Below are 13,508 nucleotides of genomic sequence, written 5' to 3' on the forward strand. Positions count from 1 at the left end.
CAAAAGGGCTAGATGGGCTATTGGTTTTACAAGAGACTTCTAAAGAGTTTGAACAAAAGATTGTGTGTTATTCTCTAGAGATGTGAATCATGTGATCGATCGTCTTAACGATCAATTTCAGCTGGGGGGGAGGGAATCGGATCGTCGCAGTTTTGTTTTTTTAAATATCGTGTAAATCGTAAAACGGGGGAGGGCGGGAAAACCGGCACACTAAAACAACCCTAAAACCCACCCCGACCCTTTAAAATAAATCCCCCACCCTCCCGAACCCCCCCAAAATGTCTTAAATTACCTGGGGTCCAGTGGGGGGGGTCCCGGTGTGATCTTCCACTCTCGGGCACACTAAAACAACCCTAAAACCCACCCCGACCCTTTAAAATAAATCCCCCACCATCCCGAACCCCCCCAAAATGTCTTAAATTACCTGGTGTCCAGTGGGGGGTTCCCGGTGTGATCTTCCACTCTCGGGCACACTAAAACAACCCTAAAACCCACCCTGACCCTTTAAAATAAATCCCCCACCCTCCCGAACCCCCTCAAAATGTCTTAAATTACCTGGGGTCCAGTGGGGGGTCCCGGTGTGATGTTCCACTCTCAGGCCACAGGTGCATTTGATAGAAATGGCGCCGGCGCTACCTTTGCCCTGTCATATGCAAAATGGCCATACGGCCGGCGCCATTTTGCAATACTCGTTGCAAAATGGCGCCGCCCGTATGGCCATATTGCCGTACTGCAAAATGGCGCCGGCCGTATGGCCGTATGGCCGGCACCATTTTGCATTACGGCAACACGATTCGAGTGCAGGAGGTCGTTCCCGGACCCCCGCTGGACTTTTGGCAAGTCTTGTGGGGATCAGGAGGCCCCCCCAAGCTGGCCAAAAGTCCCTGGGGGTCCAGCGGGGGTCCGGGAGTGATCTCCTACGCTCGCGACGTCGGGGGACAGGAATCAAAATGGTGCCGGTGCTACCTTTGCCCTGTCATATGACAGGGCAAAGGTAGCGCCGGCGCCAATGCACCCGTGGCCCGAGAGTGGAACATCACACCGGGACCCCCCCACTGGACCCCAGGTAATTTAAGACATTTTGGGGGGGTTCGGGAGGGTAGGGGATTTATTTTAAAGGGTCGGGGTGGGTTTTAGGGTTGTTTTAGTGTGCCGGTTTTCCCGCCCTCCCCCTTCCCCTTCCCCCGATTTACGATTTTTGATGATAAATCGGGGGAATTCCTATTATATATCGCCTCTAACGATTTTTGACGATTTAAAATATATCGGACGATATTTTAAATCGTCAAAAAACGATTCACATCCCTATTATTCTCCACATACACAAGATTTAAAAAATAGCATTAGCAGACATTAGCAATTATTAAGCATTTACCCAGTTTTTCAAGAACATCTGTTGTGCTTGGAGATGGATCCTTGTCCTGGAGCAGTGGAGAATGGCTCCCTGGTAGGGACCAGGAAGCACCTGCCCCCAGGGGACGGAGCACAGGAGGCTAGGATGAGCTTCACCACTGGAAGCCCGAGTTCCCCCCGAGTGGATCACGTAGGGACCCAGACTGCTTGGACTTAGGTGGGTCTCTCAGGGTCTCCTGGAGGGGTAGTAGAGAGGTGTACCCACAAACAGCAAGGGGCATGGTCAGATTTCACGCTGTTGGTCTGGAGGAACAAGAAGGCCGGAACAACGTAGGTGATGACAAGGCAAGTGACAGAGCCAGAATCAGGAGACGTGGTCAAAAACAGCCAAGGTCAGAATTTGAGGATCAGTCCGAGGAATATTCAATGAGGCAGGGGTGAGGTTCCGGAGGTCAGATGAGGTCACAAGGCAGGCAGAGGTCAGGATCCAGGCAGCAGACAGAATGGTCAAGGAGCAGGCCAAGGTCAGTACCAGAGAGACAGTCCGAGGGTACTACCTGGGGAGACATGACTGACAGATGCTGGAACAGAAGGACACTTGAAGGCTGGAAGAGGAGGACATTGGAACAGTAGGATGCTGGAACAGTAGGACACTGGACAAGGCTGGAGCAAGGCTGGAATAAGACTGGAACAAGACTATTAACGTTGAGACAAACTAGTACACTTACAGTGCCGACCCGATTGCCAAGGCAAGGAAGTGCAGGCAGGGACTTCCTTATATCGTACGTTCAATCAGAGCATGGACCGCCCCTGGACCTACTAGAGACTGGGTGTTCCGTGCGCACTCACGAAGGGTGTGGACGCCGATGGACATCGAGGACCTCTCTTATCTGTAGTGATGAATCTGGTTCAGTAGAGACCCGTGGAGGTGAAGGATAACTATGAGAAAGCCAGGAGTGGACCAAAGGCTTCAATAGAGAGACATGGAATGTGTTGTGTATGCCCATGGCACGAGGTAGCTGAAGTTGATAAAACACTGCTCCTACTCTTTGAAGAATTGGAAATGGGCTGATATACTTGGGAGTCAGGCGATGAGAAGGGAGTCTCAACCTTATGTGTCGGGTGCTTAACCACACCTTCTGACCAGGACGGAAGAGTGGAGTGGGATGTCTATGGGCATCAGAAGTGTGCTTGGAGTGCTCAGTGGCCTGGGTAAGGCATTCTTTGACTTGATTCCACACCTGGCGAATGGTGTGGGCCATGAATTGTGCAGCTGGAGAAGGAACAGTCGGAGGAACTGGAAGTGACAACTAAGGTTGTCGTCTGAATACCACGGAAAACGGAGATACATCGGTGGCAGCAGCGACGTAGGTATTATGCGACAGCTCAGCTCAGGGTAACAAATTGGACCAGTTGTCCTGCTGGTCATTCATGTAGGAATGAAGGAATGTTTTCAAGGTCTGGTTGGTTCTTTCAGCTTGACCACTGGCCTGTGGGTGGTAGGCTGACATGAAATTCAAGGCAATGTTGAACTTTTGCATAGAGAGTGCCAGTACCTGGAGGCAAACTGTGGTCCTTGGTCAGATATAATTTCCTTTGGGAATCCATGGAGATAAAAAATGTGTTTCAGGAACAACTTAGCTAGTTCTGGGGCCAATGGGAGGCCCGGAAAGGGAATTAATTGACCCATTTTCGAAAAACAGTTGATGATGACCCAGATTATGGTATTGTTCTGGGACGGAGGCAGGTCTGTGTTCATCACAGACCTGCCTCCGTCCCAGATATGCTGGACCATGGCTGAGTAGGTGCAGGAAGCGGTTGGAGTAGGCCCCAAGGCCTTTCGGTAGGTGGCTTCTGTTGGACGCAGATGGGACATGAATCTACATAGTTACTAGAGTCTTGCACCATGTTGGGCCACCAGTAATATCTCCACAACATCTCTAGGGTCCTGGTATGACCCGTGTGTTGTATCAATTTGGAATCATGGGCCCATTTTAGAACTCATTCACGTAATCTACGTGGAGCGATGGTTTTCCCAACTGGAATTGTAGTGGTCACAGCAAGGGATATGCAGGCAGGATCTATGATGTGTCTGGGAACATCAGGAACACCGTCTGGTGTGAAGGATCTTGATAGTGCATCAGCACAGAGGTTCTTGGAATCTGGGTGATAACGTATAATGAAATTGAACCGTTCAAAGAAGAGCGCCCATTGGGCTTGTCTAGGTTTCAAGAGTTGAGCTTCTTTAAGGTGCTCAAGCTTCTTATGGTCAATGAAAATGGTAAATTTATGTTGCACCCCTTCCAACCAGGGGTGCCACTCTTGGAGTACCAACTTGACGGCTAGAAGTTCTTGGTCACCAATGGTGTAGTGATCTCTGTAGGAGAGAACTTATGTGAATAGAATGAACAAGTTATAAATTTACCCTTTGGAGAAAACTGACTTAAGACGGCTCTTGCTCCAATTGCAGAGGCATCGACTTCGACGACAAATGGGTGTCTTGGGTCTGGATGCAGAAGACAAGGACTGGAACAGAAAGCTTCTTTTAGCGTCTAAAAGACGGTTTGTGCTTTGGATGTCCACACATGAGTGTTAGCCTCTTTCTTGGTCATGGCAGTGAGTGGAGCAGCTAGGGTAGAATAATTGGTAATGAAGCTCCTATAATAATTAGTAAAGCCAAGAAAATGTAAGGCCCATAGGCCTTACATTTTCCCCTGGATTTTATCTGGATCCATGGAGTACCCTTGATTGGATATGATATACCCTAGGAAGGGTAAGCAATTTCGCTGGAAGAGGCACTTTTCTAACTTGGCATAAAGATGATTTTCTCTTAGACGTTAGAGGACAATCTGAACATGATATTGATGGGATTCAAGGTCTTTGGAAAAGATCAGGATATCGTCAATATATACGACTACGAATGAGTACAAGAGGTCTCGGAATATTTTGTTCATAAGGCAATGAAAAACCACTGGGGCATTGCATAGCTCAAAGGGCATCATGGTGTATTCATAGTGACCATCCCTCGTGTTGAATGCAGTTTTCCAGATATCTTCAGGTTGGATGCGTACAAGATGGTACGCACCTCTCAAATCCAACTTGGTGAAGATCCTTGCCCCTTGAAAACAGTCAAACAGCTCACTGATAATGGGCAGGGGTACAGGTCTTTGTGGGTTATGGCGTTGAGCCCTCTGTAGTCTATACAAGGGCATAAACCGCCGTCATTTTTCTTGATGACAAAAAAACCCGCTCCAGCGGGAGAATCAGAAGGACAAATGAACCCTTTTTCTAGGGTCTCTTTGATATACTCAGTAGGGATGTGCAGACAAAAAGTTTATGTTCTTAAGTCCATAAGTCGAAAAGGGGGGTCAATTTCGGTCAATATGGACATATGGAGAATTCCATAAGTTGAGTCTATGTCCATACGTGCACTGGTTCCCTAAATAAAAATTTAAACCCCTCACCCTCCTTAATCCCCCCCAAGACTTACCAAAATTCCCTGGTGGTCCAGCGGGGAGTCAGGAAGCCATTCCTCTATTCCTTTGCGAGGAGCACGTGATGTCCGCGTCACGTCGGAGTGACGCGGCCGTCACGTGGTCCAAGCTGGCCAAAAGTTCCGTTTGTGTCCAACGAGGGGTCCGGGAGCGGAACCGCGGTGGACCACATGACGGCCGCGTCACTCCAACGTGACGCGGACGTCACGTGCTCCTTGCAAAGGAATAGAGGAATGGCTTCCTGACTCCCCGCTGGACCACCAGGGAGTTTTGGTAAGTCTTGGGGGGGATTAAGGAGGGTGAGGGGTTTAAATTTTTATTTAGGACCAATGATCGCGATTTCCAACGTATTCAACATAGCTATGTTGAATAAGTTGGAAATCCGATCATTTTCGCCTCATCACTTTTTTAAGTTAAAAAAAAAAAAGTAGCGTTTTACATATAAGTTCAAAACGAATGCACATCCCTAATACTCAGACATGGCTAGGAATTCGGGATGAGACAATGGATAATTTCTGCCCTTGGGAGGCATCGTGCCGGCAGAAGTTCTGTAGAGCAATTGAACTTGCGTAACAGAGGCAAGATATCCACCTTCTGCTTCAAGAAGACATATTCAAACTCAACATACTGAGTAGGCAAACCAGATAGAGTGGTTGACTTCAAGCGGAGACTACTGGAGATACTTGATGTAGGCAAGTATCTCCAATCATCCAGTCATCCAGGGCAGCCCCAGGATGACTGGATGTGTAGAGTGTTTTAACACATAGAAGGACATCTCCTCCTCTTGGAAAGTGCCCATGGTAAGATGGATAGCCACTGTTCAATGGGTGATGAGCCCTGGAAGATGTTCTCCTTGAATGGAGGTGATGGGGAGGCTCACATCTAATGGCTGGAAAGGAATGTTCAGAAGCTTGACAATGACATCCATGATAAAGTTTCACTTGCTCCTGTATCGACAAGAGCAGTGGTGGTGAAGGAGTGGGCCTTGATGCCCAGAGAGACTGGAAGCAGAAGTTGGGGGCCAGTGAAAGTAGCGCCTAAGCTCTGTACCCCCACCGGGCTCAGGCATTGCAGTTTTCCGGACAGACCGGACAGGACTGCCGAAGATGTCTGGAAGTGCCACAGTAAAGGCAAAGACCCTCCTTCCTCTGACGGAGATGTTCACAAGACTGTGAACGCGGAGGCAAACTAGTACACTTACAGTGCCGACCTGATTGCCAAGGCAAGGAAGTGCAGGCAGGGACTTCCTTATATTGTATGTTTAATCAGGGCATGCCGTGGAACTAGGACCTGCCCCTGGCCCTACAAGAGACCGGGCATTCCGGCGTGCGCGCACATAGGGGCATGGCCAATGCCACTGGGGATGCTGAACTCCGGCGTGAGGCTTGGTGTGCAGTGGAAGGCCCGGCGACTGCCGCCGCATGACGCAGAGGCCTGGAGGAGCTCACAGCTGACACTGGGAGACCGACCCATGTCCTGCAGAGTTGCTAGCGAGGAAAGCATGCCATTACACGGGCCGGGCACGGACGGGGCGTGCAACATCAATATTTGCAATGACTGGGGCTGGAAACCTATGAGACATGATGGTACATTTGGCTTATATTGCAAAGGATCTAGAATCATCAATGATCTACCACAAGGACAATACAATGTGGACATTGCAACATTAGCGGTTGAATAGTTCAAGGTCCAGAACCTATATTACTGTATATATTTTATCAGTATCTGACTCACACCATTGGAAAAAGACATGTATGCCCTATGATGCCCCTGTGAGCTAATATACATAGGAAAAAGCACACAAATGTTCTGCACACAGTCAGGAACACCTCCATTGTATCCAATGACTGAACATAGAAGTACCAGTGGTAGAACATTGGATATCAACATCACACACATTAGAAGAATTAAAAACAGTGAGTCTGACTCAGGAACAATGGTCATTTAGAGGAGGACATTATGACACATGATTGCTCCAACTAGAACAATTCATTTATAACTGGAATACCATCATACCTCAAGGACTAAAGAAATAGTTTGGCCTTTATTTTATTAAATAAACTTTATTTGTGATTATAACAACTGAAGAACCTGCAATTAATGGGTTGATGCTGGGTATATGTGAAGAGTGATGTCTTGATTCAGTAAATGTTTGATTGGTCCAATAGCCATTTTCAGATGAGGTAAGCCATTGATAACCAGTTTAAAATGGCAGTCATACAAAATAAGTAAGCACACAAACAGTACATTTTTAAATAACAAGTTCATTTCACAAGGTCTCTGGGAAAGCTTTTTGTTTTATTAATGATGCATGTCTCTCTATACTTAAAAGCTCTCTCTAGCCCCTGATGCAGACACATTTTGTCAAAATGCTGCTAGTATCAGTCATAGCGTATTAAGTAGGATTTAGCAGAGCAACACAACTGGAAAAACAGAACAACATTGTTGAAAACATTTCTTCCTGCTATATGTTAAACAAATATTGAGAGAGTTAAGAACTTGCAAAAGAACTCTAATGAGGTATTATGGAATGTCTATTTTATTTGCATATATAAAAGATTTAAAAGTACATTTTCCTTGCACTGTTCTTCAAAACAGATCATAATGATCATAACAGATCACAACAGATCATTAGAGTTTGAGTGTAGCCAAAGAATGGCCAGCATCTTAACCTAAGGTACCAGACACTTAGCTTAGCCAATAGGCTTTAATATCCCTTTTTGGTTTTGTGAACCTTTATTTCTATACAAAACTTAGAAACATCCAAAGGGGTTTTGTGTACAATAGCAATCTCTAAATTTTGAAGACATTTAATAAGGTCTGCACATTTTAGGATCATATCCTAAATGGGCCTATCAGCGAAATTAAACTCACAAAATGTAACAGATTGGTAAGTAGCTGACAGAGGAAGGGATTGTTCCAACTCAGTGTGCATCCTTGCTCATAAAGCAATAAGAATGATGTCTAATGGGAAATGAAACATCTCAGATATTTCATTCAAGAAAGGGAAAATCCACTGATGATACCCAGGTAGAGAGTCCATCAAGCTACGTTGAGAGAACATTGCACAAATGTCATCTTTGAGTGAGTTTCCTCACTCCGAGGGTCATCATATCTTCACAAGAGAGCACTGTTCTGTTTGTAAATTTCATTTTGAATGTCAAAGTGGCCCCTAACCCCTACACTAATACCTAAACCTCACCTCAAGTACTAGGTGGGCCTACCATAGAGATATAAATACCTATTTAGTGTTAGAGAATTATGGCTAATTTCTCTCTCTCTTTCTCTCTCTCCAACCTATCACATGGCTTAACACTATTGAAAAAGGTATAGCTAAAAGCTTGGCAAAACAATAAATCCACTCCTCTTCTTTTTTGGATTTGCATCGCACCGTATGTTATGGTGCTTAACGCATGCAAAAACGCCTTATAGCATTTTGATAAATGACCCTATTAGCCAGCTTTAGCCCTGCCCCTAGCCCTAACTATTTTCTCTGCTACGTACTGGATTAATTTTCAAAGCATCCTTCTCTGGGAGTAAATCATTCATTTACTCCCAGAGAATTTCTTTGAAAATTTCCCACTTTAAGCTTTGTTTCAAGCCTGAAAAGTTTATGACATCTCTGTACAGATAGAATATAAATTGAGAAACTCCACACAAGCTAAATGGGAAAATAATAAAATCAAAATTGATATTTCACTTCATGCATTAAAATGTGAGTACATTTATAACAGGAAGTTTTGAGCATAAACACATTTACAGTGCTTAGAAAACAGAATGGCAATATTATAATTTATAGCATCATAGAAAAAGGGATGACTAGTGTAGTTTTTCATAATTCAGGGGTAACTATAATAATTCATAATTCAGGGAAACATAATAATTCATAATTATCCACATTATTTATTATTTATTATCAACAAAAATATTGTTTATGTTGGATAGATCCAGAGTTGATAGGAAAAAACCTATCCACTCTGGATCTATCCAACATAAACAATGCCACTCAATCATGGCACCAACTCACACTGAAAACTGCCAACAACATAAACCTGGAAAGAATAAAACAGATCAACAACAAAAGAGAAAAAACAAACCCATGGTTCAACACCCAATTAAGAAACACCAAATCCACCCTAAGAAAAAAAGAAAAGGAATGGAGAAAAAACAAATGCACACTAACACTCAAAAGATACCGCACTCAGCTGACAATATACAAAAAACTGATTAACAACACCAAACGAGACTTCTACAGTAAAAAAAATCAAAAACTCCCCTAACAACTCTAAATCACTCTTCAACATAGTAAGCAATCTGATTGCAATCAACAACTGCAATACAACGTCCCAATCCAAAAACCTTAGCCAAGAGCTTGCATTGTTCTTCAAAAACAAAATCAACAAAATTACTAGAAACCTCAACAGAACCACAAGCATCGCAACATACCAACCACCAATAATATCTCACACTGGTCCACCTTCGAACCCATATCAACAACCGAAACTGAAAAACTCCTCAGAAAACTAAACCCAGCTCGCCATGAACTGGACACAATCCCAATTAGCACCCTAAAGGAAATAGCTCATATCATTGCTCCACCTATCGCTGCAATAATAAATAAATTTCTCGAGGAAGGTGAACTCCCTGATAAACTAAAAGTGGCAACAATTAAACCCATATTAAAAAAAGCCACCTCAGCCCAGATGATCTAATCAACTATCGCCCAATTTCAAACCTACCCCTCCTCGCCAAACTAACAGAGAAAGCCACACTCAAACAACTCAATGATCACCTTGAAAGCAACAACATCCTGCACCCCGCCCAACATGGCTTCAGAAAAAATCGTAGCACAGAAACCTTACTCCTCAATCTTCCACAGTAATAAGAGGTTTCAGCAATGGACAAAAATTCATCCTAATCCTCCTCGACCTCTCCGCAGCATTCGACATAGTAGATCACAAAACCCTAATCTCAAGATTAGCCGACATCGGCCTATCTGGTAAATCTCTTGACTAGTTCGCATCATTCCTAAAAAATAGATACTTCAAAGTAAACATTAATAACCACTGCTCTGACGCCATACCCCTTGAAACCGGAGTACCGCAAGGATCAGCACTATCTGCCACCTTGTTCAATATATACCTTATGCACGCTTCTCTCTAGTCTCGGCATAACATACTACATGTATGCCGACGACAACCAACTAATCATACCCGTAACTAACACAATCGAAAACGCAATGAAAACCTTAGCCACTCACCTCGACAATCTCAGAAACATGCTAAACCACATGAAGCTATGCCTAAACATGGATAAAACGGAGTGTATACTACTCAAGAAAAAACAATCTGGGATCAACATGAACCACACCATTCATATCAACAACTCACACATCAAACTACAGGACAAAGTGAAAGACCTCGGAATATGGATAGACCCAGAACTTAACTTCAAAAAACACATCTCCCAGAAAACCAAAGAAGGCTTTCATAAGTTATTAATCCTCAAACACCTTAAACCTCTACTATACCAACCCGACTTCAGAACCATTCTTCAATCTCTCATATTCACAAGTTTCGACTATTGCAACTCACTACTGATAGGCCTACCAAAATCCACCAACTGACCACTCCAACTGCTTCAGAACGCAGCAGCCAGGATCCTCACTGGGCGCAAAAGATCCAACCACATCACCCCAGTCCTAAAAGATCTACATTGGTTACCCGTGGATAGGAGAATCGAATATAAGACTCTGACCATTATACACAGCGCAATTCACAACATGGAAAACACAGGTCTAAATAAAATCATCCAGAGACACGTCTCCCAATGTAATACGAGAACAACTAACAAGTTAAAACTCAACATCCCAACAATTTCATCTGCCAAACATACTACTGTCAGAAACAGAGCCTTCTCAATAGCAGGCCCTCACATCTGGAACTCACTCCCTGAGCAGCTAAGACTACAAAATAACACTAAAACCTTTAAAAAAGAACTCAAGACCTGGCTCTTCAGACAAACTTTCAAAGATGGGATCGGTTAAATTACCCAGCATAATCAAACTATCCATAATCCTACAGACATTTCATACTTTTGTACTTATCACTAAACCATTACATTACAGTTATTTATTCCATATAATGATACTCACAATATACCGCTAGGAAACCTGATAACGCACATCCTTTCCCATCCACTTTCCCAACCAGAATCACTACTCACCCCCTGCTATTTATTCTAAATCGTGAGATACCAACTACCTTGTTATAATATTATATCTCGTTCCACTGTTTTAGCTCGCTCTATCATTTTATTCTAAATGTTGTATTACCATTCTTTTCGTTAGATGTATTTTCGGTTCGAACAGTTTATTGTAATGACTTTCATGATTTCTACACATGTATTACGTTGTTTCAAATGTAAACCGGAGTGAAGGCCTCTAGCTAAACTTCGGTATATAAAAACGATTAAATAAATAAATAAACTATTTAATATGAACTTATTTGGTTCTCTTGTAAACTGATTTCCACAATAACTGTTCTTTATTGTTAAGTTGAGGTCTCAGCAGAATAGTGTAACATTTTGGAATAAATATACATCCCAGTAGTCCAGTGCTGGAAGCTAAAATGGCAAATATCTCCACAGCTACCATATATTTGCCTTTGGTGCTCAGGTACGCTGGAATGAATGATACCCAGACACTGCAGAATACCAGCATGCTGAAAGTGATAAACTTGGCCTCATTAAAGCTGTCGGGTAATGATCTGGCCAGAAAAGCTACAATGAAGTTCACAATAGCTAGAAGTCCCATGTAGCCTAAGACAAAACAGAATGCAATTATTGACCCTTCATCACATTCAATGATTATTTTACCAGATTCAGAGTTTGAATTGAAATTCTGAAAAGGGGGAGAATAAATTAGCCAGGCAAAACAGATCAAGACTTGAATTAGTGAGCCAAGGAGGACGATAGAATTAGAAACTCTGGATGTCATCCACTTGCTCCACTTGCTGCCTGGATTTTTGGATTTGAAAGCAATAACAACCATGACAGTTTTGGCTAGGATGCAGGAAATAGCAATAGAAAAGATGATCCCAAATGAGGTTTGTTGGAACAAACAGATTATCTTCCCAGGAGGGCCGATGAACATCAGTGAGGAGAGGAAACAGAACATTATAGAGATCAGAAGAATGTAGCTGAGGTTTCTGTTGTTGGCTTTCACGATGGCTGTGTCCCTGTATTGTATAAAGATTCCCAAAATTAACGCGGCTATGCCAAAGAGACATACAGAAACTGAAGCCAGAATTGCTCCCATAGGATCATCGTAAGACAGAAATTCTAGCGCTTTGGGGAGGCAGGCAATCCTTTCTTCGTTAGGCCACTGATCATCTGGACAGGTCAAACAATTGTCCATATCTGCTGAGATTAATGCATAAAATTAGAGTTGTTTTATTTTCACCTTTCATAATACCTCTTTTCATTTCTAATGCAGAAAAAAAAAATGACTTTTTTTTTGGACAGTAATGATTTCCAAATCAAAGATTAAGTGCTCACACCATAAAGACAGAATCCTATTATCAGTGAGGCCAATATTCAGTAGACCATTTAGAGGATAAATTCAACTCTAACTGGCCATGGGTTGAATATGAATGGTTGTACTTAAAGCTATCTGGCTACATATGGCTGGATAATTCACTATTTACCTGGATATCTTCATAGATAGCACATCTTAAAAGAAAAACAGCAAGATGCAGGCCTCCCAGCCCGATGCCCACACTGCTACTACCACATGTTGATACCTCCTCTCTCCCCCACGTCAGAGAGAAGATTCCCAAAGCTAAATAAAGCTTTTCCAGCTCCATAGTACAATTGCCACTGACCAGGGCCTTCCCTCTCCTTCCCTGCTGTTTTTTGAAAATTTACTGCTTCTCCCTTATTGTTACCCCCTCCCCTTCCCTATCCCTAGCTGACACCTTCCCACCCACCCTTTGTCTCCAAAAGTTGTCCCTGTTTTCTCTATGCTGGGATCACTGTTTTCTGGGCTCATGGCCACTTGCAGAGTAACTTAGGCTATGACCAGTGATGCGTAGGTAATAAGGCTGAAAGCATACTTTTACACTACACTTTTGAGTTATCCATCTAAATGGCTTTTATATATGGACTTCAGTGATTTTATGTGTATGTGTGGTTTTATTCCCAGTCCAATCCCATCTTCTTGCCCATCTCAGCACAGTGAGTATTGAACAGACTACCATTCAGTTAGAGATCATACATATCTAAATGTTGATAGATAGTTATTTGCTGTTTCATATTTGTCCACCCATATGATTCATCATAGCTAACCCTCCCAAAAAAACAGACTTGTTTTGATATCACATTTTTAGTAAGGTCCAGATTTAGGCATAGCTAATGTAGGCAACTGATGCTGCTGCTATGGAGCTGGTGCCGCAGCTTGGAAGTGGGGGGGGGGGGGATTTGGGCCAGGGTGAATGGTGGGGAGGATTGCCGATGGTTGCACCCCACTTTAACCCAGCCCTATATTTCTGACTGGATTTATTATCCAGACTTTTTCATGTCAATCCATCCAAGGAGGGTAACATTCAAACAACTACACATGGCAGCATATGCATGCATATATGGCCAAACGAGGATCTACTA

The 13,508-nt window shown here is 43.5% G+C and overlaps 1 protein-coding gene across 1 annotated transcript; it reads right to left on the minus strand.

The window, feature by feature from the left end:
* Positions 1-11,562: 11,562 nt before the first annotated feature.
* LOC115081950 (vomeronasal type-2 receptor 26-like) lies at positions 11,563-12,264 on the minus strand (the record flags this gene model as incomplete). The annotated part of the gene is made up of 1 exon (XM_029586193.1): positions 11,563-12,264. A coding segment is annotated over exon 1 (702 nt), but the record flags the coding sequence as incomplete, so codon positions are not given.
* Positions 12,265-13,508: the final 1,244 nt, after the last annotated feature.

Source organism: Rhinatrema bivittatum, unplaced genomic scaffold (genome assembly GCF_901001135.1).
Source record: "Rhinatrema bivittatum unplaced genomic scaffold, aRhiBiv1.1, whole genome shotgun sequence".
NCBI classification, from domain to species: Eukaryota; Metazoa; Chordata; class Amphibia; order Gymnophiona; family Rhinatrematidae; genus Rhinatrema; species Rhinatrema bivittatum.